The sequence below is a fragment of the Sturnus vulgaris genome, chromosome 7, assembly GCF_052056855.1.
Source record: "Sturnus vulgaris isolate bStuVul1 chromosome 7, bStuVul1.hap1, whole genome shotgun sequence".
Classification (NCBI taxonomy): Eukaryota; Metazoa; Chordata; class Aves; order Passeriformes; family Sturnidae; genus Sturnus; species Sturnus vulgaris.
Window position 1 is genome coordinate 15,134,806 of NC_142249.1, and position 27,877 is coordinate 15,162,682.

A 27,877-nucleotide genomic window follows, 5' to 3' on the forward strand; every position below is an offset into this window, starting at 1 on the left:
CCGCCTCAGGCCGCCTTCCGCGAGCCCCGGCTCCCGGCGGACAATGTCCCACCAGCGCATGAGGCGCGGCGGCTCCCCGACCCCCGCCACCTCCCTGGCGGGGGGAGGCGGCGCGGCGGCGGCGGGTGGCGGAGCAGCGGGAGCGAGCAGCCGCCTCCAGCCCATGCGGGCCACGGTGCCCTTCCAGCTCAAGCAGCAGCAGCAGCAACAACATGGCAGCCCCACGAGGAGCGGTGGCGGCCCGGGAGCGGGGCTCCCACGCGCGGCGCCCCCCGGCAGCGGCGGGCGCGGCGGCCCTGCCACGGCCCCGCCGGGGGGAGCGGGGAACGGCGGCGGCGCCGCCTCCTCGCGGGGCAGCCCCACGCGTGGCCATGGCGGGGCTCGGGGCAGCCCCCCGCGGCACCACCACCTGCCGCCACCTCCTCCGCCGCCGCCGGGCTGCGGGCCCTCGCCCTGCTCCTCGCCGGTGTCTCCGCTGCCGGAGGGCAGGGTCCGGCACCACCACCGGCGGCAGTCGCCGGAGCCGGGCAGGAGCTCCCCAGAGAGGAAGAGTCCCAGCTCCCCCGTCTGCAAAGGTGAGCGCCGGGGGGTCCGGGCCGGCGGCAAAGGGCACGTCCCGGGTGGCCGGGCCAGGAGCGGGGTGCAGGGCTGGGGCCGGCCGTGCCTTGGAGCGCGCCGTGCCCCGGGGCTGAGGTAGGGACAGGGCTGTGCCCGGGCTGGTGCTCGCCCTGCCCCTTCTCTGGCCGGCGGCGCGGCTTGCCGGGTGTGTGTGCGTGGAAGGGTTCGTTGCTTTTGTTGCTGCTCTGTTGCGCCCTGGCTTTCAGAAGAGGAATAGAGAGCCTAGCGTGCCATGTGGGGGTTGTGACCGCTTCTGTAGTACCGCGAGTATTGCCTCGGGTTCGCAGATGAAACGGATTCAGGATGGTAGATGTACTTAAGGTGCTTGGGCACAAACTTAAGGAGAATTTGTTGTTTGAGGGCTGTTGTGAACCCTTTCTGCACACCTCATGCCAGATGGTGTATGTGGTTGTGATCCAGAGTGTCCCTGAGCTTGTAATTAAAGAACTAACTAGTGCTTGTAGGCATGGTGCATAGCTGTAGAACAAAAGTGTTCAATATCTCTCTTAGCAGTTGCTTTCAACATGAACCCTGCAGAAAGATGTGTGTGCTTGAGAGTGATGACAAGCTTCTGCTACAGTGAAGATAGTAGTATGGCGATAGCATATATTTTGTAACAAACTGCTTTTTAACTTTTTGAATAATGTAAGTCTTACTGGGAATGCTGTAATGTAATATATGGCATCAGGTTAAGGATAATAGAGGCTGACATATCTAAGTCCTTTTTCTTCTTGGGTTAAAAGTTTACTCAAAAATGCATCAGTGAGGGTTTGTGTTCATGTCCTCGAATCTAGGGAAAAAATGTTACTTTTAAGATACCAAAGCTTGCAGCTACTCATTTCCGTGAAATTGCCTGTGGTAATCTAAAGAGTGAAGTTGACTAATATGCAGAAGTGTGCATGCAGAAATCTAGGACTAGCCCTCCCTTTAACACTTCTGTTTCTCCTAATACTCCTCCCCTTTTGTAAAATAATGATTGTAACCAGACTGCCACGTTGGGTTTTTTCTTTTTTCCTATCCTGGCTCTTGAGGAATGGTACTGCCAAACGAGACAGTCATAACCAGTTGGTACAAGATGACTGTGTGCCTCCTAGTCTGATAGTGTAAGAGAGGACTGATAAGGTTCTGAGTTAGATTTTCCACTTTCCAGATAGGAGTAATGAGGGTTTTATTAAGGCTATATAATATTAAAAGCTTTGGATCGAGGAATGTGTGTATTCTTCATTTGAGTTTCTTGTTAATCAGTAATCTGAAAGACTTTACACACATCACAAAATCCTGTCTTCTTCCTGTGAACTTCATGGTGCTCTTGCCTAAGGTGCAATCTGCTGGCCTGGAGAATGAGGAAGAGCATGGTTTAGCCTTGAGGTCCAGGTTCAAAAACTGTTTGTAAAGGCATACGTCAGACCACTTGGTTTGGAAAAATTGCACTGTCTTTTAGTCACCGTGGAGAAGCCTGCTGTGAAACCATGTTGGCCTCTTTACTACTTTAAAGAATTAACATATAGAAGGAAATAAGTCATTTGATCACTCTACTGTGTTAAGATAACTCCACGAGCTTTTTACAAGATGTGTGAAAACCGGAGAGAGGTGTCCATTTAATTGCTTCCACACGTTCTAGTTTCTGAGCAGTACTTGTACTGACCCCAAATGCAAGCTAAACCTCTTTAATATTGCTTAACATTTCTATTGTGTAGTCCGGTGCTTGATAGAGGCTGAGTTAACTTCAGTTTTTTTCTTCACCTAAATGAGTAAACAGTGTTAGCTGAGAACATGGAGGTGGAACTTTTTTTACTGATGAGGCAATGGTTGTGCAGACATGCAGGACACTTGAGAGTATCAGTCAGAATCTGCTGCAGAATTACTTGGGTTTTTCTGTTTCTTGCTTTCAGTTAATGATGGCTTTTGTTCATTCCTACAGCTGCAGATGTATTTTCTTAGATACAAATGAACCTTGAGGTTAGGCAAATGATAGCTTTTTCTGAGATTAGATACTGGTTGTATCTAAGTTGAAGTTGTATCTAAATATAAGTTGCATACTTCAGACTCAGTTTCATATTTTTCAGGTTTTCTTTCCTGGGAAACAGTTGAATAGTTTTGAACTTAAGTTTTTATGAACCAGCTTTATATTTGAGAACCCTAACTTTTGAATTTACGAATGTGACTTTTGTGGGGTTTGGGTGTGGTTTTTGGAGGGTTTTTTTAACCTTCGTTTTCTGAATTGCAATTAAATGTTGGAAATACTCAACTGAATTTTCTGTTGACTATAGGATAATTACAAATGGAAGATTCTGTCAACTTCTCATTTTCCATGCTTTTCTTGCCATTCTCTCCCTCCCTCTTAAATATGACCAGGGACCTAGATCTTGCTACTACCTGTTTTTCATCTTTTGCTTTCCTTTTCTGCAATCTCTAGCAGTTATTTCTCAGAATTCAGCTTCCAATTGCGTTATAATATGTTCTGCCCTTCCATTCACTGGTGAGACTTCATCTCTGCACTGCAATGTCTGTCCTGCAATCTCCACTTTGGGTTCAGTTGTCTCTTGTGCCTCTTCCCCGTCTGCATTATTTTGGCCTACTAGTACACTGTTTCAACATGGGATAGAGAGATGTGTGTGCTCTATCTTCATTGGCTTTGCCGTGGTGTATTCATTCTGTAAAGACCTAATGGGATCTTGTTATTTGTGTTCTTACATGAAACACATCTGCTCAGCTGCAAGAATGTTGCAGTGCACCAGGCTGAGTAAACAAGGAGGTCAAGACCAGAGCCATAGCAGTTGTTTACTTTCAGGTGCCTTGAGGTAGTGAGAGAGTTCTCTACTGGGTGCTGGACTTTCTGGTATATTCCAGTTGACTGTACTGGACCTTTAAACTCATTCTGAAAATTAAGGAGAAAAATTGCTTAGTTTTACTTGGAAGAAAACAATTGTTTTGTCTATGAAAGGGTAATGTTAAAGCCTACTTGTGTGAATGGAAATTATGAAAATATTATATGAAGTCTAAAAGAAGTCAGATGTGAACCTTTCCTTTGAGGTAGAGAAGAAGAAATGGAACTCCATTACACTCTTAAATTTCACCACAGAATTTATTTATTTTGATACTCTTGTGAGTGACACAGTAATAGCTGCAGACTTGTCGATCTTAGTGACCAAGGGTTTGCAGTAGTTTTGAAAGATATTACTGTAGGATGAGAGAGAAGGCCTTGTGTACCCTTACATTCCTGCTCTGCTTACCTAAGCTGTTTAACAAATGGTAGGTGTAAAGAAAGTGAATTCATTTTTGCAGCACTGTACATTTCTTGTGGCCAGCATTTCAGGGAAGTTTATTGGGTTTAAAAATATTTTCATTTACTAGAGTTAAGTAATTTGAACATCTTGGGCTTTCTGAGGTTTGGTTTTGTAAAACACCACTAGTTCAGTCATTCTTCTACACTGGGACAATTTCGAATTACTAGTGAATAGTTCTCTTTAAATTTATGCGAGGTTGATAGACAGGATTATCTTCCAAAGGGACTGTACACAGTTGGGTGGTGTGTCTGTTCTTAGTGCACTGAGTCTGTTCACTTCTTTTAATGAAACATGAAAAGTAGGTGAAGCCACAGAGATCAGTTGTAGTTTTGGAAAAGATGGCTGTGCCAGCTTTGTATGGGAGAGATCCCATGAATGTCCTTCCTGGTGAAAAGCCTGACCAAAACAGAACAAAAAGGTCAGCTGTGTGCCTTGATGCAGAGGAGCTGGGTGAGTCTCACCCCTTCTCACTGCTTTGGATAGCTCACTTGTATAAAAAACAAGCCTCAAGTGGAACTGTCAGGGAATTTTGTGAGTTCGGTGGCATGCTAGGCTTTTCTGCTGCTTGTTTTCTCACAGTATGTGTTAGACAATATTTCTTTGGTTTCTTTCATACCTTTCAGTTGTTGTTAAGCATCTATATTTGTTCAATTTTGCTCTTCAGTCCCACTCTTACAGTGCCTGAACTCATACTGCCTTTGGAGTGCCTTTACTGTGCAAGAGGTGTGTGTGTGTGATACCAGGTTGCCTGTAGCAACTTCTGTTGGTCACCTGTGCAAGAATTGGTGAAGACATGGCCACTTGCTTATATTTCTCCACACTATGGATTTCATTGATTTATGTTGTGTGTGTTCCCTTTGTTTTTGTTCTATTACTTTGCTTTGTTTGAGACCGGATTGCAGAAAGACTTCCATTTCTAAAGAAATTTATACTAGTGGTGGATGGATAGAAGGGTTGATATTTATCACAAATACTGCTTTAGAGAGATAATCAGGCCAATTAAAAGAGATCTAATATTTAAGAAGCGTCTATTTGATGAAACAGCTCCATTGTTTTTCATCAGCCACAGCTGTTGTAACTGTTATCTCTATGGAGGCAGATCTCTTGTTATGTAGGTCACATCAAGGAAAAATAGCAGCTGAACACTTGCTTCAAGTATTGTAGGGGAATGTGCAATGAAAACATTGTATATGTTCCCATTGAAATGTTTTGAAACAGTAAGAATTGTGTAGTAGACTTTTCCAATTTGTATAGACAGGTTGTGAAGGTGGAAAAGTCAAAACATATCCAAACATCATTTGCCCATCTAAATACAAGCAATTTGAAAACAGAATTTCTTAAATGAGTTTTTAAATCAGAGGAAAAGAGAATATTTATAGGCTTTGTGCCTTGAAATGAGCAGCTTCCCTTGAACTTAAATAGTAAACAGGCTCTTCAGTTCTCATTCTTTCTGTTTGTTCAGCAAAATAGTCTTTCCAGTTGTTGTTTGTTTTGTTTGTGGCAGAGGAGAGAGTAATAGATTCTGCTTCAGTTTTGAAGCTGTCTGCTGCAGTGGATTTGCAGATGATGTGGCTGACTACATACACTTCCTGATTTAAAATTTTTTTTCACATCCTTTCTGTTTCCCCTTGGTAAGGAAGAGAGAAGCTTCTTGAAGAGGAAGAATAATAACTGAGAAGAAAAACAAACAAGGAGGATATGGCAGCTAATTCTAAAACAAATAACATGTTTTATTTAACTTTGTAAGCCAGCATAATTTTTAAGGAATGACACGTTGTGTTAGCATGTCACATTGTCCTATAGTACACACAAAGGGAATTGTTTTGAAATCATCTGATACCAACAGACCCTTCAGTGTGCTGTGTGGTGGTGGTAGTAGTCAGAGAATTTCTTTGATACAGGATTCTTAAGTGCAAACTCCAGAACATATTTGCTGCTACACCCGGAGAGGAAATCTGCTATGAGCTCAGTAGTAAGGTTGTATCATTGTTGATACTTGTAGAAATAATGGAGGAGATGAGGTTTCCCAACTGCTTTATGTGAGTGTGGCTGGTTATAGTGCTAATAATTGTTTCCTTATAGTTGAATTGAAATATTTTCCACATTTTTTAGTGTGTACATTCCTAATTTGCATAATGTCACTAGACTTAGGTTCTGTCCACTCCACAGAAATCTATACCTAACAGGTTTTATTGGCATTTATCATATGTATTTCTAGTAGATTGCATCAGCTTAGAAGTTGAATTTTGGACTTTTGGTGTCACTGGTTTTATTTTCTGACTCTCTCTTGATTTCTTTAATCAAATTTTCTTGTTCTAACAGACAAATCAAGACCACCTTCATCAAGCCCTTCCAGTATTGTTCGCAGGACGTCCTCACTGGATACACTTGCTGCTCCTTACCTTGCAGGGCAATGGCCTCGGGATAATCATGGACAAGCTGCTCCCTGTATGAGAGACAAAGCCACACAGGTAGGACAGTGCTTTTTGTGTTTGGCTTATTTAAGTGTGAAGACAGGATTTAAATATAAGAAGCTTTTCCCTTGAAAACACTCACTTTAGCTTTCTTGCTCACAAGTTCCTATTCACTTTCAAATTGCAGGAATCCTACCTTTGCTACTGCATGTGTGAATTATTTGCATTCTTTAAGTAAAGACTGAGAACTGTAGTATCTTTTAGGTGTTCCACTTCCTTCTTGCCTCAGGAAAACACTAGTGCATTGTACATCTGTATTGCTATTGTTCTTACGGGTGCAGTGCACTAGATAACACTGGAATTATCTACTGTTGACTTTAGATTTACACAGAGAACTTAGTGATGTATCCTTCTATGTATGTCTGTCTCCAGCTCGTCATCTGTTTGTAAAAGCCCCATAATGTTCACTTGGGTTTTATGCACCAAGTATAGAATTATATGTGTTGAAGAACTACCTTGTTGAACTGAGATGGTGTTGAAATCTAGTTCAACTGGAAAGTATTAAAAAAAATACATGATTTGCCAATAAACATCAACTGCTTCACAAAATTTCACTAGCTTTAAAGGTTCAGTCCCATGCCACCTGTAAAAACAGAAACAACAAACAATTGAATGAAGCTGGGGTTACCTGATGGTTGTTGTGGCATTCCCCCTTTAAAGGGAGTGTTGTTACATGGTATCCCTTCTGTATGCAGAAGTGGTTCATTTGGATTGTTCCTTAAAATATCCTAGTGTTTCATTTCTCCTTCTGTGGGTGCAGTCTGGCAGTGGCCTTCTTTAATGTGTGGAGTGAAAGAAAGAGGCAAATGTATCACATTTTAAATCCCTATTCCTGGAACACGGTTTCAACAAGAGTTCTCCACTAATTCCAAGGAACAGAAGCAGAATGCAGTTGGAAAAGGACCTCATAGCATGTGAGACATCCTTGTGTTTGAACCTCTGTTAGGTTTGGTAACAGTAGTAAAAATGTGTGCACATATTTTCAGTGTGTAAGGACATGTAGGGTGTTGAGCAGATGAGGTCTGCAGTGTTATTGTGGGGCCTTTGTGAGATCTGCAGCCTTATGTGGGAAGCACTGCAATTCAAAGAGCAGATGAGTAGAGAAGGAAGGTGTTTTGTAGGGAAATATGCTCATGTGGATAAGGTGGAATTAGGAGCTGGTGAAGAGGAAAGGACAGCTGAGGAACAAGTTTTCTGTGAAGGAAAATTATTTGGAAAAATGGTTAGAAGACAGAGTGAAAAAGTAAGCAAATTGAAGTCTAAGGAGGAGGATGAAGAGAGGTATGTGACTTATAAGGAGTGGCTGTTTGTGTCTAGCTATTAAAGGCATCATTAAAGGGCAGAACTAAACCCATATGGGTGTCCTAACGATTTGTTTTCATGTTTGATTTCTGAGGATAATACTTTTTTTCAAAATAGTTGCATTTCTGTACTTCTGCCAAAATATTTGCTATGTTGAGTTGATCTCATTCAGATTAGTTTTGATATAATCTGAATCATGGTTGGACTTTTATAATCAGTGTTTGCCAGTTATCTTCCTTTTTGGCTTGAGTTTTGCTTCTGGCTTTTTCTTCTAATTCTGACACATCTAACTGCTGAGATAGTGGGGCTTTTGTAGAGGAAATGTGTTTGAAAGGTTAATGGGAAGACTGTTATAAGGGCATTAGATATTTCTGGAGAATGAGTACATTTAATGGTGATTTATGGTAGTGTATTTCTGAGAGAACTAGAATGATCTGTTTGCACTTCCTAATTTAAAATTTATCAAACCAGCAGAAAATTTAGGCCTACAGACATACATCTGTATGTCCAAAAGCTGATGTTGATATGACACTGATGAGACATAATTGCTTTTAATCTTCTGGTGGGCCTGAAAGCAGCCACTGAAGCTAGGGACAAGTTTAAAATATGACTCAGAATGGTGAGTTTCCCAAGATAATACAGGCTGCCCATTTGTATTGTTCAACTTTTCTGAAAATGTCATATTTGGATGAAGTTTCACTTGTGAGTTAGTCTGATTCCAGTGTGTAATTTCAGATTTCATGAAGTCTGATATGAAATGTATGTGTTCTGATTCCAAGCCGTTAGAAAACAGGAATTGAATTTGCGAAGTTGTAGAAGGTTTTCAAGTTCAGTAAGCAGGGTATTTTGATTGTGTGGAATTATGGCACAGGGAGTAGAGTCATTCAGGAAGCAGACTGGGAAGAGACAGCAATGAGTGGCACACTTCAGCTTTCGGGCCTTTCTAGAGATGCCCATGGGTCATAGCTGAGAGCTGTGTGAGAGACCCCAGGTCATGCAGAGACTGTCTCCCTGTCAGACTCCTCCTGCAACTGAGCATTTTGATGAAATCTGTCTATAAAACTAGACTGAATTATAACAATATTTGTTGGATGATGAATAGTTGTATTAATGAGCATCATAGGGTCTGGCTGGAATTCATACCTGCACATGTTGTTTTAAGTGCTCATAAAACAGGTGTTAATAATCTTGTCTTTTTTTTTGCTTTGAATGAAACATGCTTGTCTTACAAGTTAAAATGAGACAATTACTTTGTATTTTTTTAATGCTTAAATAATCCATTTTGGCTGGAAAGTTTTTGCCTCTTAAGACCTTTTTCTGAAGTGTTTTATTGTCTGTAATAAAGTTAGCCTTAAACTAATTTCTTTGTAATTCTAGAGAGGAAGGACGGTATTGGGCATGTAACAACTAATAAGTAGTAGTACTTCAAGAACTTAGAGAAATATAAATTCCATTTTGCCTATTGGTTATTTGGTCTATTTCTTGACAATAAGTATTATAAACAAAAATTGGGGAATAAACAGGAATAAACTATTTTATTGCTAAAATAGTATTACATTTCTGTTTAAATGTACAGGTTTCCTATAGTTGAATCTGAAAAGATTTTTAACTATTTTGTTTTGAGGATGAGCATCAAAGCAACTTTACCGCTTTAAATTAATCTGATATTAATTTATTAAATAATTCTTGAATCTTGAGTCAAAGTCTTGAATATAAATTAAAGGCAAAGACTAATTAGAGTGTTAATTATTCTCCTGTAGACAAGTGTAATGGTTGTGCTGAGTTGGGAAGCTAGAATTAGTAGGTAAAGCTGACTGTTCCAGGAGCTAGAGGATAGGATGATACTCCTGACTGACATTGAGAATTGACTAGACAAAGATTGGTACTTGGGAATGGGGGTTATCAATTATTCTATTTTATGATAAAGATGAGTGTGTGCTTTTCTAGAAAAACAGATTGTAATGGATTCTGATTTTGCTATGAAATAGGAATTTCAAAGCAACTCTATTAAATTTATTATTCAGATTTGTCATAGTTAGTTTTTGATTTGGAATGATGAAGATTAAAAAGTACTGATAATGAAGGTTTCAATTATATGAAACTTGTGTCTGTAACTGAAACTGGTGGTGTTGCAACCTGTATATTTGGAGTTAAGGCTCCATATTCCCTGCTAAATAGGGATTACTACCACAGTAGACTTGAGTTTCAATGATACAGGTGCAGTTGGGGTAAGAAAGGGCAGCATTGTGGCTTCTGCAAGCTTTTAGTCTCACGAGTAAGAACAACCACGGCACACTGCAGGTGTGAAGACTTTGAGGGAATCAAAGTTCTTCTCTGTAGGAGAAAGTGGTATCCAAAAAATGAGGTTAGCTAGATCACCACTGTGTGCTAAGAACTGCATGGTGGCAAGAGTGAATTTTAAGGAATTTGCTGTCTCTTGTGTGTAAAGTGCTTCCAGAAATTCTTCCCCTTGCTTCATTAGGTGTATTTCCTGTGATTGCTCAGAGATTACTGATAGATGCTACTATCTGTCTTCTTAGAGCCTTTACAGTTCACTGCTTTTGAAGACATTCCTGGAGGTGGCTAGATGGGAATACAAACTGTCCATAAAGCATGTAGTATTATCACAGGCTGGCCTATGCATTTTTTTACCTGAAATAAAGTGTGTCTTAATGATACTTTGCATTTCTCAAAACTCTTTCACCACAATATGTTTGTGAGATTTTTTATTAAACACTAATGGCTCTGTTGGTTTAGTGAAACCAGCTTAGTATTATCTGTGTTACTTTTGGCTTGGCCTGGGACAACTGTAAACCTGGGACCCTTTCAGGCATTAATAAATTTATTCTCTGCTTTGCAATAACTCTAGTGGTGCTTCTATGCCTTGCTTTTCTTTTTCTCGTTCTTGAGAGCAAGAACATGCTTTTGAAGCTGTGCTGGTGCAGACTTTCACAGCACTTACACCAAGCCACCCTTGCTGATGCTTCAGAAACAGCAAGGTCAGCATCTGTGCAGGAAATGACATATACCATCTCCCCCCAGTTCAACACCCTCACTCTGGTTCTTCTGAGCTCTGTAGCAGCCTGTGGTACAGCTGGCTGAGTACTGCCTTATGCTCAGTCATTTGGAAGGGAAACTAGCACATCCCTATATTACACTAGGTCTGAAAGTTGTGGGTTTGGGGTTTTTTATTTATATAATTTCATTCCACTTTTTCATACTTTACCTGTGAGAAAGGCTTCTAGTTGGTTACTGTTCACTTTCAGTTCTGAATCTAGCATATCTTAAATGTTCTCTTTTCTAATTGGTCTGAAAATATTCTGCCAGAAAGTAGCAATTACCTTTTTTAATTAATCCTGTAATCTTCTTCCTACAGACAGAAAGTGCCTGGGCTGAGGAATATTTAGAAAAGAAGAGAAGCTCACACAAACGTTCATCATCATGGGGCAGCAATGAGCAGCTTAAGGAGGTCAGAAATGCCTTTATTTGAAATAACTTTGGATTAAATGACTTTTTGGTATGCACTGATACCATGATGCTTCAGGAAGGAAGGAGTATTTTACTACTTTGTTTAATGATAGAGGTGGTGGGCTTGGTAAAAAATACGAAATGGCTGTTTTTGATATTGATTTAATATAGCAATGCAGGTCAATTAATATTTTCAATCTGAATATGTGAGAAAGAAAATGTTAAATGCAGGTGACATTTTTTCATCAAAGAAGGAAATAACAGCAATGACCTCACTACTTTCAAACTTGATGTATTTCAAGTTCTTTCACTAAACTTTCAGAGGTGTCTTCTGAGCATCAGCTGAAGTGATAGCTAACATTCTAGGTTTGCAAGAACTTGAGTATAATCCAGTGCTAGCAGTAATTATGAGTATTATGGTAGCAAACCATTTTAACTAAGTGATGGAATAAATGGATGAAATTACCTGTGTACTTAAATACACGTGTTGAAATCTGATGTGAATTTTTCCTTTGTTAGATTGCAAAATTGCGTCAACAGCTGCAGAGAAGCAAACACAGCAGCAGGCACCATCGGGACAAGGAAAGACAGTCTCCTTTTCATGGCAACCATGCAGCCATTAACCACAGTCAGGTAAGCCTCTGTGCTTTTTGGCCATGTTGGGTAGCTAATATTACTTTTAGGTCCTTTCACGGTTGTGATTTGTCTTAGAGAGAGCTTAGAAATACCACAGACTGCTAAATGTGTTGTAGCTATAGGTGAATTCTGTGAAATAGAGCTCTTGCTTTTGGCTGCTTGAGTGAATGGGGCCCAGATCTTTTTGTTACTTGGGTGAGCTGGCTTTGAACTCCCACTTTCAAGTAATTTCAGGTAGTTAAATATGTCCTTAAAGCAAGGTTTTTAAAGTGCATTCTGCAGGTTCCACAAAAGGATGACAGATAAGTTTAATCTAGAACTATAGACCATCTTCTTCATTACATGTTGCTGTAACAATTATGATTTTTATGATGCATGTAGAATATGGCATGGAGTAAACTGCTGGTAAAACTGTATACTCAAATAAAAGCTGGTTTTTCTGAGCACATTTTGTTGTCTTGCCAAACACTCATCTATACTGTGTTGAGATTTAAAGAGCTCACCTGATAAAAGGCTGCTCCATGGGATTATTTATGTAAGTGTTTACATACTTCGTAACTTCATTCGATTTTATCCTTTTTTCCCCTGTCATTTTTCATGCCTTGAGACTTAAAGTAATAATCCCTTCTACAAAAATTGTGATGGTTAGGCCATGGTTAGGCATGTTCTGTGTGCAGTTTCAGTTTTATTTCAAATCTTCTAATGAGGTCAGGTTGATAGAGGTGTAATATTTTTAGTTCAATTGGTAACAAGTGTAAAAAAATTATAGGCTTTTAGAAACACAGATCCTTTTCCAAGTGTGGTTTTTTGTTTGTTTGTTTGTTTGGGTTTTTTTTTTGTTTGGTTTGGGTTTTTTGGGTTTTTTTTGAGTAACTTTAAGAAAACCAGTAGAAAACTTTGGTCCTTTTTCCAGAAGGAAATTTTTTTCTCTCCCTACTGATATCTCATGAATGTACATTTGATACACACTATTTTTTTAACAGTTACAAAAAGAACAAATCCCTCACAATAGCCTTGGCAGGGCAATGTAATTGAAAAACTGTTGTGAATTGAGAAAGTACTTCAGCTGTGAAGCTTCTATGGAAATGTAATCATATTCCTAATTACTCCTGAAATGCCATTAATTGTTCTAATAAATACCATAATCAGTTAATAAAAGTTTTCATTTCTGTTATTCCATCCTTCTGGAAATAATTTAGGCCAGGTTCTTTCATTCTTTCTTTCAAAGTCTGAGTGAATGTGTCCTACTTCAAGAATGAAAATAAGAAAATAGAGTGTTTTGAATTTCTTCTGCTCTGTTTTTCTTAACTCCTGCTTTGTATAAAAGCACCTTTTGTCTCCGACCTTAACTTCTTATCCCTGCTGTAGGACAGTTAATTAGGAGTCATGACTTTTCAGGATTTGCATGCCTCTTGAATTCAGTTTGTCAGTAGTTTGAATTCTTTGCTACTGGAAATGTTTAGGAATTTTTTTTAGAATTACATTTATTTACATAGCAATTCAGGGATTACTGAAGTGTGGGTGCAGTGTACTGTGCTGCTGATTTTACTGACTGCTCGAGTCAGAACAGTCCGAAATTATCAATGAAGAAAGACAAAGAAATGACCCAATGCCTTTCTAAGGGGTTTTGAGAAAGTTCATGAGAATCAACATAGAGAATGCATCAAACTGTTGGTTAAAAAAACCAAAACAAAGCAAAAGACAGATCAACATATTTGATTAAGGTGTTTTATCTGAATTTGCAGAATGTAGGACATTTTCAATCAAAAGGTATATTGAGGAACTTTTGATGTAGGCCCTTTATTACACTGGAGAATTACATGCATTTTAACAGGCTTGCTTGGCATTCTACAAATCTGTGGGTTGATGAATGCTAAGGTATTGCCTCTTTAGGACAGATCATCTTAGTGACTTTTAATTTCAAAAATGAGCAATGATGCTGCTATCCTGAAAAATACGTCCACAAATTATGTATATAACATTAAAAATCATAATTATTTTATTGTTTTGCTTCTGGTATGGATGCCTTTACATTCTGCCAAATTTTATAGTATGTGAATTGAATATTGTGCAATAGATAATTAATTTTTGAGCTTGTGAAACAAACTGTAAAATATAAATTGAAGCAAAGCAGCTTTTCCAGGACTGTGTTACAAAACAAAACATTGTTTTTCTTGGTGAATTTTGTGCCAACTGTGTCAAGCTACTTGTGAAGGGAAGAAGTTAAAGAAGGATTCAAAGAGTAAGTGAAGAGTTTAGATTAATGGCATTTAGCAGCTGTTTTTTAACTCAAGTGAAAATCTGTAACTGTAGTCATGAAGGGCAAAGTTCCTGGATTTTTTCATTCTTTTTTTGAGAACTGCTAAACTAGAATTTCTGGCATCAGCTCTGTTCCTTCAGGATTTGTGGGAATAACTGTGTGGAAACCAGAATTTAGTAATTAGAATATTTCGGTTTTTTTTTTCCCGACATTCCTAGCTTGAAAGAAACTTTTATGTTTGTTTACATGACTCTAAAGGGTCATGTAAAGATTTCTGAGCTCAAGGAGTTGGATTCCTGACAAGGTGAGAGAAACTGTTAGGAAACTGTGTCAGTAGTTCCTTCATAGAGACTGGGTAAACTCTGTTTAACATTTGGAAAATGGCATTCTCTTCTAGTTAAAAGAAGAAATTTTAGTTGATTAATTTCCTTTTTTCTTCTCTACTTAAACTTCACCACAATTCTTGAATTATAGCAAAATTTTTAGTGATTCTTGCCAACTAAGCTTCTAGTTGGTTGTTTATTTTGTGCTTCTTTCTAATATAATTTTTGTGTGAAGAAAGAAGGCCACACAATCTCTATGGAATAAGCTTGTTAGCTGTTCCTGACCCTCTACTCCCAATCAGGAAATAGTTGGGGAGGACCTTGATCAAGTCCTTGCTGTTGACTACAGTTTTTGTTCAGAGCAAATGAATGTTTTTTGTTTGTGCGTTTTTTTCATTATTCCAGAAACCTTCCTTTGTCTCTCTTACCTGGAAGAGGAGTTTGCAGAAAGGTCATAGCCTACTCAGGTGATCTCAGGTTGCTTCTGAGAACATTTTGAATTAATTGTATGGTACTAAATCTGTAAACAGGAGTTGAAACAATGGGATCTTTCTATATTCTCAGTGTTGGCATAATGGAGAAACTAGAATTGAGGCCAGAACTGAAACCAGATGGAAGAATAAATGGATTTTTTTTCCAACATACTGTTTTTTTCCTCGGTGCACTTGGCTGATATTACATTTTTACTTGACACTCTGAACCATCAAGGCCCCTGCTCCTTTCATTTTCCTGGGAACCATGCATCCCTCATGTCTGACCAACTGATTGGTACTGAGATCAACTGCATGCGGTTCAGTGTTGGGGGTTTAGGTTTTTTTGATGTCACTCTTACCACCACACAAGGTGGAACACTTCATTTTTAGAGTAAAATTACCATGGTCCATTCAACCTAGAGGTGGCTTGATGTAAAGGCATCACAAGTCCTGGGATTCTGTTTAAAGTTTGGTTATTTAGGATAAATTGCAAGAGCTTAGAGCATTTTTCCTGTGAACAGTTTAGATTTGTCATCACCCCTTTTTCCGACCTGGCGAGTTTATGCCGTACCTGTAAGTTTCAGAAGTGAAAACTCTGTGCCAGTGTGTTACTGTGTGAGCACAATAATTATCCTGTGGTTGGCACCTTGCCTCCTGATGAGCATTCCCAGCTATTCAGATGAGTAGTCCAAGGTTGGTAGCCCATTCCTGCATGTCCATGCAGACCTCTGTGAAAGTTTATTTATTTCTAATAAAAAGTTTCTTGTTTTGAGGCTGATTGTTCTACCCATGTCATGATACCTCCTTCCTTTTCCACCCTCAGGCACTCTAGGCTAAGAAATCATCCTCAGTCATGTACAGAATATTATTTTTCTTGGAAGTGAAACATGCTGTACTGAACTATATTGAACTCTACTAAACCTACTTTGAGCTCATCAAATAGTACCATGAACCTAAAAATTTTTGTGGTAGGCAATCACATTTAAAGGTGAAGAATTCCCACATTTTGATAATAGCTGCTGAAATCTTAAAGCATACTTGTGTTCTACTTCTTAACAAGCTCAGTATGGCCTAAGAATGTGTATATAGGATAACTAGGTGCATAAACAGCGTTTAGTGCCTGAAATTGTGCTGATATATCTATATTGTGACTGAATATCAACCTGTATTAGTTTACTGGACTGTTGATCCAAGACCTTGCTTGGAACAGAATTAGCAGGGTTGTTTTCTGAGACTTTTTTGTGCTCTTCTCTAGTGTTTTTTTTTCATCTTCAGGCAAGACTTTAGAAAGTTTTTACAAGTTTGGCTACTATGAGAATGTTTCGTTTTTGTTGACTGAAATAGAGTGACAAGCATTTCCTGAACAGAAGCTTTTGTAGTTCTTGTGCAAGTCTTATTTGAGTTGTTTTTTTTTGTTTGGGTTTTTTTTTTTGGGGGGGGGGGGAGGTTTATGGCTAATCTAATGTTTCAGGAAAGCAGAACCAATATAATTAATGAGTTTTGCTGCTACAGAGATTTGTGATTGTGACAAGAAGTCTCCATTGTGATCTGTGCTTAAAATATCTTGTTTACATTAATTTTTCTGAGGTAGATTTTCTGCCAGACAAGCTTTGTGTGCTTTTTGAGAATGTACACAGGAAATTAAAATGCTTTGGTGTCTGTCTATGTAGTCTTGTTACTTAAAGGAAAAATTAAAATAAAACCCCCTCACGAAAATACCCTTTGAAGACCAGATAATGCTGGTCCTTTAGTCAGTAGAGGAGTAGCTCTCAATCATGGCACACTAGGCCATAGAGTCCAGGAATTCTACATGAGAATTCTACTGTGACTTAAGTGTGTTGTGCTGTTCTTTGAGTTGAATTAAATGTTTGTAGGAAGTATTACATTACCTGTAGTACACTCCTGCTTAATGAGTGCAGAATCTTCACGTCTTCTGGTAGGGAGACTTCTAACGGGAGGGCAGCTGCTCATGGAAAGGCTGGGAAATCTTAAGAAGTTGTGATATGCCAAAGGGAGCTTTGGGAAATTTCAGTATTGTGTGTTCTGAGACTGAAATTGTTGTGCATCTTTTGAAACATGGGATTTTTAAACTGTTAATCTTCATTCTGCAGCAACTAAGTATTAACATTTGGGTTTGGGATTTTAGTCTTCCTGTGGAAATCTCCCTGAGTTGTTTTGTCAATCTTTTATTCTGTCTTAATACAGTAAATGCATTTGTCTTAATTTTTAACATAGTGCAATCTTGCATTTGTGGAATAATTTTCCTTCTACATGTGTCAGGTTATTGCAGGTGGCCACAGATTTCCATTAAAATATAATTTTAATATGGTTACAATCCAACAACGAGTGATGTGACATTGTGGTATAGCTCACTTTAGGAGAAATGTGAATGTATTTTAAAGGCTTCAAAATTACTACATTTAAATGTTTGCTATTTCACTTTCACTTGCAAAGCTATATCAAGCTAGAGGCAGACCATATCAAGGTAGATTTTGGGACTAGGTTATATAACTTTTCCTGCTAGAAATTGGATTTGAAACAAAATTCAGGGTGTCTGTCTTCAGTTCGAGTACCCACTTGAATACAATCACTATGTTTTCATGTAAATCCTTTATACTGAAGTGTAGATGTGTTCTGTTTCAAGGGCCACTTTTGGGTAGAAATAGTAACTTTGTTTTGTAAATAAATCTGTATTGTTTTCTTATTGTCTCTGGTTCTTTAGGCTCCTATCCCAAAGAGTGCTCTCGTTCCTGTGATACCTATAACCAAATCAACGGGGTCACGATTCCGAAACAGTGTGGAAGGATTGAATCAAGAGATTGAAATAATAATTAAGGAGACAGGAGACAAAGAAGAACAACTTATTGTATGTATCTGCCACCATGATTACTCTATATAATTATTTTGGTTTTGCTTTGAGATCGTCATAAACTTTATTTTGCACCGTTTTTGAATAAAATTTATCTGGAATTAGTTTTATTTATATTTGTATTTATTATTTTATTTAATAAGGTTAGTTGAAAAGTGTCTTGGAAAGCAAAAGAAAGGAAATAGTTAAAGCTTGAATCTGAACATTTTCCTCTAAATAAGAAATCTCAGTAAAATGGGGAAAAGCAAAATGTCTGTTGTGAGAGTTTTTGTAGTAACTCTTTTTTGCCCATGCTGAACTGTCCCCATCCTAGGTGAACCATAATTTGCCCATTTTTAATGTTCATTTTATTTTAATGGTATTTAGAGGTGAATTTAGTAATAAGGTATCAGAAATAGACTGTGAAGACGATTAAGGAACCAGAATGTCTTTGATATGAAGAGAAGCTGGGAGAGATGGGAGTGTTCAGCCTTGAGGAGAGACAGCTCTGGGGATCTTATCAATGTAATGCATAAATATCTCATGTGCAGAAATGGAGGGAGCTGGTCTCTTCTCAGTAGTGCCCAGTGATGGGAAAAGGGCCAGTGGGCATAAATTTAAAAGTGTTAGGTTTTTGTTTGTTTTTTTTTTTTAATGTGCGAGGGTGTACAAAACCCAGAGCAAGTTGCCAAGCGAAGTCTGTGGATATGTTAAAAACTTGACTGGAGAGAATTCTGAGCACACTGTTCTACCTGGGTCTGCTTGAGCAGAGTTGTTAAACTTGATAATCTCAAGTGGTTTCTTCCAGCCTCAGCAATTCTGTGATGATGTGAGACCTTAAAAACTGTTGTCTTTAGTTTCTGAACCTGACATTTTAGATTCTTTCAGAGTTGCATGTAATGAATAAAATTTTCTACTTCAAATGTTTTTATGAAACCCAAAAAGACCCTCACCATTACTGGATTTAAAGAAACTGCTAGCCAGACAAGAGCAGCTGTCTGATCCCTTTAATTTTTGGCAGCCTCAAGATATTCCAGACGGGCACCGTGCCCCGCCTCCGCTGGTGCAGCGCAGCAGCAGCACTCGCAGCATTGACACCCAAACCCCCGGTGGAGCAGACAAGGGCAGTAACAACAGCAGCCGCTCCCAGTCAGTGTCTCCAACCTCCTTTCTTACCATCTGTAATGAAGGCAGTGAGGAAAGTCCGTGTTCTGCAGATGATCTGCTTGGTGATTCCAGAGATAAAGGTACTGTGTCACTTTAAAAGTTGAGCAGTGCTGAACTTGGGCCATGTGCATTACTACATAGGTAAAAAAGAGGGTTTGTTCCCTGCGTCTGTGGAGAAATGGTAGAATGTGGGTTTTTTTGTATGTGATCTGTTTTTTTCCAAATTGCTCCAAATACTGTATGTGCACATATTAATTAAAGCTGGGTAGATGAGAAATGTGCTTCCAAAAAAGCTTTTCTTTTAAATAATAGATTCTTCAAGTATTTTAAGCAGGTTGAAGAAGCAAGAATGTATAGGATCAGATGAAACAGCACAACACCTGTTGCTTGTGTCGGATGTGTTTTATGATCTTGATAAAAATCTGCAACCTTATAGCATTTCATACACACACCCATGAAAGCTTAAATGTTTAGGGTTCATTTAATTATTCTTTTTTTATCTGAAATCTTTTGAGAAATCCTAGGATAATTTTATAGTTGAACATAAACTTGTTCTGTTTCTTTAAAGAATATGGCTTCTGCCCATTTCTTTTGGGAAGATGGTGACAGCACAGAGCCATAGATTTAGGTTTTGCAGTTACAAATTGAAAATGTCCAGAAATGATAAGAGATTGTAGAGGAGCCTGAAAATGTTATAAGGAGAAATAGAAAAAATGAAAGGAATTGAGATAGCTTATTTGTAAATGAAGGCTTTGAAGGAAAATGAAAATGTTTCTGAATTTTGTAACATTTAAATGAAGTGGCTTTAAGTTCAGGGGGCATTTAAAGGTAGCTCTTCTGTTTTTTTTATAGTGTGTCACATTTAAGTAATGAGAAACTCTATTCCTGCAGAAAATGGGAATAATTCTCCCTTGCCAAAATACGCTACCTCGCCAAAACCCAACAACAGCTACATGTTCAAGCGTGAACCTCCTGAGGGCTGTGAAAAGGTGAAAGTCTTTGAGGAAAACTTGTAAGTTGATTTTTGCTACATTAGAAATAACATTTAACAATCAGATTAGTTATTGCTTTATTGATTTTGTGTTAGATAGAAGCTATTGGTCCACTTGCTAAAGCCATGCTAAAAGCCTGATCTCTGTTTTTTGGTGTAACTGTATACTAGCATATCTATATGTATTTTACTGCTGGAGTTTAGTGTTACTATCTTGAGTGATGTTTTTTAAAAACCAGCATCGTTTGAGAAGAGTCTCTTATATAAATAACCAGACAAGGAAAGAGGTAATAACAGGCTGTAGTGCAGCTAATGTATGTCACAGCTTGACAGACACATCCAGTAATCTAGACTCTGAAGACCATATTCTTTTCAGTTAAATCAATGTAGTTGTGAAACTTCTAGTGACAGGGGATTGAACTTGACCCTGAGTATTTGATGCATTGATTATTCTGAAAAAGCCAACTTTTGTCATTTGGGAATATTCTGAGAGGTTATATTTTATTATTATTTCAGAGAAGTTTTTATACCCTTACATCACTTGTATGCAAGACTCTTAACCTACAGTTAAAAATTCCATCTTGTTACACAAGGAGTATAGATTGGTTACAAAAATCAAGAATGTCATCTAGTATAAATGTTAGTTTAAAAAAATGAGCTTGGCTGACCTGTGCAAATGGATTTTGAGAGGTCTCTACAGCCTGTCCCATAGCAATGAGGAAGGGTTACAGTAACTGAAGTTACCTGTCTCTGTTTTAGTGTGTATAAACTATGTTGCCAACAGAGAGATAGTATTTTCTTGCTACAGGAGCATACTCTATTGCAGTTTGACTTGCATTTTCATTTCTTTTCCTAAGTCCTCTCTGTAGGACTGTTCTGCTGTAGTGTGCAATAGGCTTCTACGGAAGTTTCTTCCTCGCTATCGCAGTCCTCAGACACTGCATTCTCATGAAAAAACGTCTTTTTATGTCTGTTATTTGAATTCCATGTGTATGTGGAATACATGAGTGTAAGTACTTAAAGCTAAACCTTTGTTTAACGTAATTTCTATTTGAAAATCCTATACAGGATTTTCATTTGGGAAGAAAATTTACAAGTGGGGTTGAATTTTCTGGACATTTGGGAGAATCAGCTAGCATGGGAATGTACCCTATTTCATGAACATAATTAATTTTTTTCAGAATAAAGTATCTCTACAAGAATATACTGGAAGATTGTCTTGCTTGGCTTAATTAAACCAAGACAGAAGTGAGCATGGCTCTTTTACAAACACAGGGAAGGGAGGGAGAGGTTATAGGCTAAAGGACAATGCTGGCAAGAAAAAGAAGTGAATAAAAATTTCTGATGGCTATTTTCAAGCAGTAAAGAGAGACTTTAAAGCAGATTTCTATAGTTCCATTTTGAAGCAGACTTTGGCTACTGTAAGTAGATTTGCATTGCAATGTTAGAACACAGAAGTGAACACAGAAGGCATTCCTAAGCTATCAGTGATTTCCATTCTAGCTCTGTTTTTCTTAAAGCATGTCTTGGGCTGAGTTCTATATTGAGATGGCAAAACTGCAAGTCAGGATCCTAAATATGTGTTCCACACTTCCTTCCCAGGTTATAGATTGTTTTTCATTATGAACTGACTTTACTCTCTGCATTGAGATTTTTAGTAAGATTGGGGTCATTTTCTGCGGAGAGTCAGGGCACAGTCACGTGAACATGCAAAGAGGGCAGAAGTATAGAAAAGGGGATCCCCTGATGATAATGAACCCCTGTGAGATATGCAATATTAGGATCATTGCTATGTCAGCTTTCTTTCACAGGGTTTGCTGTATAAATAGTGTATGTGGGGCAGAATTGGTTGGGTTGTGAAAGTTTCTGGAGGACACAACTGTAAATACTTTGTCATATAATGAATGTGCTAATTCTTGGATAGGGTTTGTGATCAAGCATGAAGTTGGTTGGGTTCCTTAGGTTTGGAAACAGCCTGCCCTAAGAACATGCTGTTGCCTTGCAGCACGTGTATGCAAGCTGTTCAAGCCATCTTGTCATTTGCAGTGTGCTATGAGTGTCATTAAGGCATTATTGAGTAGCTGAAATACTTCACATTGAAACCTCAACTTGCTTCTGATGATGTGTTCAGCACCACATCCCTGCCATTGGCAGAATTTGATTGTTCCATAAAACTATTGTGTGTATTTTATTTCTAGGCCAAAGCCATTGCATGAAATTCCAGCCTTCTATTGCCCTGACAAGAACAAAGTGAATTTCATTCCGAAAAGTGGCTCTGCTTTCTGTCTTGTCAGCATCCTCAAGCCACTTCTTCCCACACAGGATCTCACACTTAAGGGCACTACACACAGCCTGACTGTCTCCTCCAGCATGACGCCTGGTTTGTTACAGCCCATTTCTATGGCCTCCTTGACTACAAACACAGATCAAGACAGGATCTCTCGTGGAACAAGTACAGTAATACCACAGACCTCTCTGCTCCAGCAGTCAGGATGTATTGAGGAAGCTGAAGAATAATTTTGATTGTCTTGACATTTTTCTGGGCAACTACTGGGAAAAAAATGGAACCAATTGACCGGACCTTTCTGATCACACACACACATTGTTAAAACAATTTATGGCACTGCCATAATCAAACTGTTTGTATAATTTCGGTAGCACATTGAGAAGTTCAGGAGGATGCAGCAGCTGATATGCTGTTGTACTTTCTGCTTTTGAAGACTCTGGTTCTGTTTCTCTCCTCCTTTTTTTAAACACTGGTGAAAACAGACTGTCATAATCCTTTGCCATTTAAAGGACCAGTTGTTGTGATGGTGTGTGTCCTCTGACTTTCTTTTTCCCATTAAAAACGTCTCAAGACCAGCCAGCTGATCCCATTTACCATTGTAATCTGCAGAGGGAGGCGCAATCAGATGGTTTTGCAAGATGTCTTTTTTGTATGAAAAATGTGTATTTTGTAACAAAATTTTGCCTTTTCTGGTTTGTAGATGGTGTTTCCTGGTGATGATCCCCCTACCTTTTTTTTTTTTTTTCCTTTGGTAGGGAAGATTCTTTTATACTTGGCTGGCTTACAGCTGATGGGACCAAAGGATTGCTGAACTATTATAGCAGTCTCAAATTATGTGACCTTGCTGAACAGCCTCAGACCTAAACAAAGCAAGAAAAGTTAATATGTTTGAAACTTTTAAAACAGAAGAGTATGCAAAAACAGTGTTAGTATATAGTGTACATTTTTTTAATATAAAAAAATTGTGCTTCTGGTAAGTCACATTCTTAAAACTCCTTCCTTCACAGAATTCCTGCTAGTGTTGGTTTATTGGCTGGAAAATTGCATTTTAAAGCACTTGTCCTGGTATTGTTCTATTTGTCCATAGAAATTTTGTGCAGATGTAGGGAAAAGATATAGTATCCTCTTACTTGGTATTCTTTCTTCCAGGAAATACTTGACTCTAACAGGCTTGCTTAGATTCTTATGAGTCAGCCTGAATCATTAATCACTCTTGGTACAAATTTGCTCTGACGTGACTCATCACTGTATTATAGACCCTGGCCACATAATCCTGAAATACCTGTGCATGGTTTCCTCCCTTTTGTCATAGTGGTGTTTGTGTGTCCGTTGAAGGTGATGGTTTGTCAGGCATGATATCTGTTATGCAGAAGTTTACAGCAGCAGCTCTCTTTTTGACTAGCAGCTTAGGCTGGCATGTAAAACTGAGGATTTTTTGATACTTGGTTTGTCCTGATAATGTGGCAGTTTATGGTTGCTTTGAAATTACAGTAAAAGGCAAAAATGGGGGGGAAAGGCAACTGCAAACAAAAACTGTTCAGGAACTTCTCTGAGGCTTCTCATGTGTTGCTGGAGTGCATTACTTGGGTTTGAGTTAATACATTTATAGATATGCAGAAAACTGCAATGACCTGAATACCAGTGTCATAGTCACTTCCAAAACAAGTTGATCTTGTACCTCTTTGACAGAGTTAGATTCAATAATTCTAAGTGTCATTGTGAGCAGTCTCTGGGTCTGAATAAAAGCTGAATAAAGCAGGTCTCATTGGCTTGCACATACACAATTTCCATCTACGTAGCTTCCATGGATCAGTTGTATTCTCAGGTCTCCTCATAACGGCAACTATTTAAAGATGATTCTGCAAATATAACATTTGTTCTTGTTCAGTGCTTAATATGATTAATTTGCTTCGAAACATTTCATGTGAGAGAAAAAACCCCTGCATATGTATGCAGATAATAATCATAATTTTGATGCATATTTGCTGTTCCTTTAAATCCTGTATTAGTAACTACGATTGCAGTGTACTTTATTCAGCAAGTAAGTGTAAATCATACTAGAATGTGGAAGTTCTCTAGTATTTTTAAAACATTATGAAAAAAAAATCAGTAAATTAAAATTGTACCAGGAAGTATGAAAGTATTTCACCTGTTAAATTAGCAAACAAGCATAATTTGGTTTACTATCTTCCTATGAAAATGGACAGGATGTTTTGAAGTAACGGTTTTGATTTGCACTGACATTTGCAGTCACCTGGAGTTGTTGAGGAACAGAATTTTAAAAATAAGCAGCTTTGTGCATCAAACTTGCGTAATTTCGGCAGTTGATAGCTCTTTTCTAGGCTTTGTGGATGTTAGTTTCTTCTGAAACACTACAGTGCAATTTGAAGTCTAAAATTTACTGCTTTAGATAGATTTGTTTAAACCTGGTGTGACTGAATCCAGATCATAATCAGGTGAAGGAAGTGCTTTTAAGTCTGTTTTCTATTTCTGTAACGGTAGCATGTAAAGAACTTCATTGTTGCCAAACTGCCTAGTGCTTTATTAGGAGATCTTAACTGAAAAGTTAAGAACCATTGAGAAGGGCTAAAGTTAACTAATAGCCTTTATTACAGCCTTGACACTTGACTGACTTCACCAAAATGCATTCTGATGTTTGTTTTCATCACAGTGTGACTCTCCCAAACAGCAGTGAGCTTTCTTACTGTAGGACTTTCTTTTGCACCTGTTGTTGTAGTACTTTGAGTATCTCTCTGGTAGCTTACCTTGTATGTTATTGGACAGTGTACTGTACAAATTAGTGAGCTGCTCTGATAAAAACCAAATGTAAATGTGTGAAGTTTCCACTTTTTATAAAAAAACTGCATTCAGGACAACATTCAGTCTTTTTTATATGCAGGACAACTCTACTATTGCTGTGGCAGCTCAAGTTTATTGTGAATCCACACTAAAGACTCAGAGTTAAGAAACTATGACATCTCTTGTTCGGAGACCAGCTTTGATGTGTGCAGACAAAAATTAGCCTTAAATTTTTTATGTGCTGTCATGTGCCATGGCATAGCTGTTAGCTGAAGTATTTAAACCGATTTGCAAATAGCTTTGAGAGTGCATGGAGCTTTTTAAAAATTATTTTCTGTATAGAGTGAGATGTTCATTTTTTGGGGGAGCTGACCTGTGCATTACACAAGCACAGTTTTACCAAAAGAGTTCAAATTCTTTTGGCTTACTTAAAATCCTAACTATGCATAGACCTAGTCAGTTCCTTGATTCCCTACTTTGTAGCTTAAGAAAAAGTAAAGGTCTATTTTTATGCACAACTTGACACATTTGATATTCTTGTTTTCTTGGTGTTCTACACTTCTAGCCCCACTTAAAGGCTGGTAGTTGAGTTCAATAACACTGGTAGTTGACTTTGAGATATATTAAATGATGTTACTCCAGTTGTAAATTCAGCTTAAATCACAAGGAAGGCATTCATTGTAATGAAGTCCATGGTGACCGTTGTGATTGTTGGAATGTTTTTTTCAAAAACTCAAGGCACATGGGAAGAGGGCTCCTTTGGTAAAGTATGACCTGCATCAGCTATTCTTTCCTTGCTTAGTGCCATAATCCATTAACATTAAAGTACTTGAAAAACTAACAGACAGTGCTTAAGTACATCCATCTTGGAAAGAAATTCTTGATTTCAGGTACCTATCCCAAGTGAGGAAAAAAGGGAGTGAAAATTAAATATTGCTTACTGTGGAAGTAAATTATTACTGTGTTTGATTTTACATAAAGCAATAGCAGCTCTTATAAAGTATGTTTAGTCTCAGGGCTATTTTTTTATTTGTTCTAAAATACAATTTCCTGGAATTCAGAGTCTGAGACTGTTGAAAAACACCGAGTCTGAGCTTTTTGGGAAGAAGGAAACAAACTCATGTCCATTAACCTTTCCTCTGCCTCAGGCTGAACTTCTTGTTGCTTATTAAGAGAATTCAGTGGTACCACAGTAATTCCTTGCTGAAATATTACCTGTTCTCTCTCCCTGCCGTCTCTAAAATGCTGACTGATGTCTTCACAGAAACTCAGTGCCAGTGATGTCCATATTTCCTTGCTAAATGTTTCCTTGCTAAATGTTTCCGTGCTGAGTACTTGACAGCTTCTACATGAAGCTGAGAGGGCAAAGGAGGATGCATGTGCATGCACACATACAGTCTGGATAGGTCTGCTGCTTTTTATCTGTGTGGTTGGAGGCAGAGCTGATATTTTTGAGACCCTTTTTTGATTTTTTTTTTTCATATGTGCAGACCTGCAGAGCTGTTCTCTTCCAGAACTGATGCACACTTACATGCATCTCCAAAGCAAAGCTTGTGTGTTGTTCTTACTTGTCCTCATGAGATTAATATAACCTGCATAAAGGAAATAAAAGCACCCAAACACTTGAGAACATCAGGACTGTGCTTTCTCCATAGTTCATATAATTCCATAGTTCAGGTGTGTGCCCTTCATTAGATGACTTAGACCTGAGCCAGGTTGATATATGTTAAACGAAAAATGTTTGCTCTTAGGAAAGGCAATAGAAGGTAAGCCCTTCATAACCTAGGGAGGTGAAAAGCACTGGGGAACAATTGGTTTTACTGTGATCAGAGTTCTTATAGAATTGTTTTTCTGAATATGGGTATACAGGAAAACAAAGTGAGCAATTACTGCAAGATGTACCTGTATATTTTCTTGATATGAGTTTGTCGGAATTCAGTAACTCTTCAAATCAATTCTGCTCTTAGAATTGTGCTTATACAAAGAATTACTTAGATGCATTGTTTGGAAACTGTTACTTTGCACATCAAGTGGGGAGAGAATGTTCTATGTTCTAACTATTCACAAGTGTTCTGTGAAATTCCACTCCTGATCCCCAGCTGATCCACAAGGTCTCTTTCTGAATGTTCCAAACGTAGATGGAGTCGTGTTACTGCTTGCTTGGTTTCATTGCATGTCATCAGTAAGTACTCGAGGTATGGTCTTTGTTTAATAGTTCTTCATTGGGATTTGTATTTGACTACAGAGACTTCTGTAGTGTTGACAGGTCTGTCTGAATAGCAGAAGAGGACTTGGCCTGATAACGCTGCAAATTAACCTTTATTGCACGAACTTCTGAAACTACTCTCTTTGGAAAATCTACTAAGCTAAAAAAAACAAAACAAACCCCTTCTGAACACATCATCCATCCTAATTGTCAACGTACTGATTGTTACAAACACAGCTTGGCTTCATTCTAAATTATTTCGTATATTGAAATGTGCAATTTTTGAGGGTAGCAGTCAAGGGATGTTTGAAACTGCCATTAGATTTGCCTTGTATGAAATTGGCTGACATGTTTTCCTCTGTTACACTGTGATAACTAGTGGAGATGTTCTTGCTTATGTTGTACTGATAGGTTACTTGTTGCATGTAAAGCAATTTTTGTAAGCAAGAGGAATTCCAGGGATGTTCTGCAAAAAAAAGGGCCTATTCTGAGGTGATGTACACTGTTGTAAAACTGGAGCAGCTCAACTAATTTCAATGGAATTCTTGATTTACACTAGTCTTTTTGCTATGTGTAGTTATGCCAGTACAATTTTGCACAATGTTATTTGAATATTGCGTTCTGATTTGTGAACTGTTTCTACTGAAAACAGTGAAAATTTTACAAACTGCAATAGCGGAATGTTTTTGGCCTTTTTTTTGTTTTGTTTTTGCCTAAAATAAAAAGTTGTCACTTCAA

The 27,877-nt window shown here is 38.4% G+C and overlaps 1 protein-coding gene across 1 annotated transcript; it reads left to right on the plus strand.

Annotated features, from left to right (window-relative positions):
• Window positions 1-28: 28 nt before the first annotated feature.
• Window positions 29-27,877, plus strand: FAM117B (family with sequence similarity 117 member B). The gene is made up of 8 exons (XM_014879484.2): window positions 29-575; window positions 6,228-6,376; window positions 11,058-11,150; window positions 11,669-11,782; window positions 17,564-17,707; window positions 18,711-18,936; window positions 19,748-19,868; window positions 22,046-27,877. Exons 1-8 carry the CDS (start codon window positions 44-46, stop codon window positions 22,362-22,364), a joined length of 1,698 nt encoding a protein of 565 aa, XP_014734970.2. The 5' UTR covers window positions 29-43; the 3' UTR covers window positions 22,365-27,877.

Coding starts and splice junctions, on each gene's coding strand:
- FAM117B (XM_014879484.2), top strand. CDS start 44: ATGTCCCACCAGCGCATGAGGCGCGGCGGCTCCCCGACCCCCGCCACC. Junction 17,708..18,710: donor ACAAAGAAGAACAACTTATT/GTATGTATCTGC, acceptor AATTTTTGGCAG/CCTCAAGATATTCCAGACGG. Junction 18,937..19,747: donor TGGTGATTCCAGAGATAAAG/GTACTGTGTCAC, acceptor CTATTCCTGCAG/AAAATGGGAATAATTCTCCC.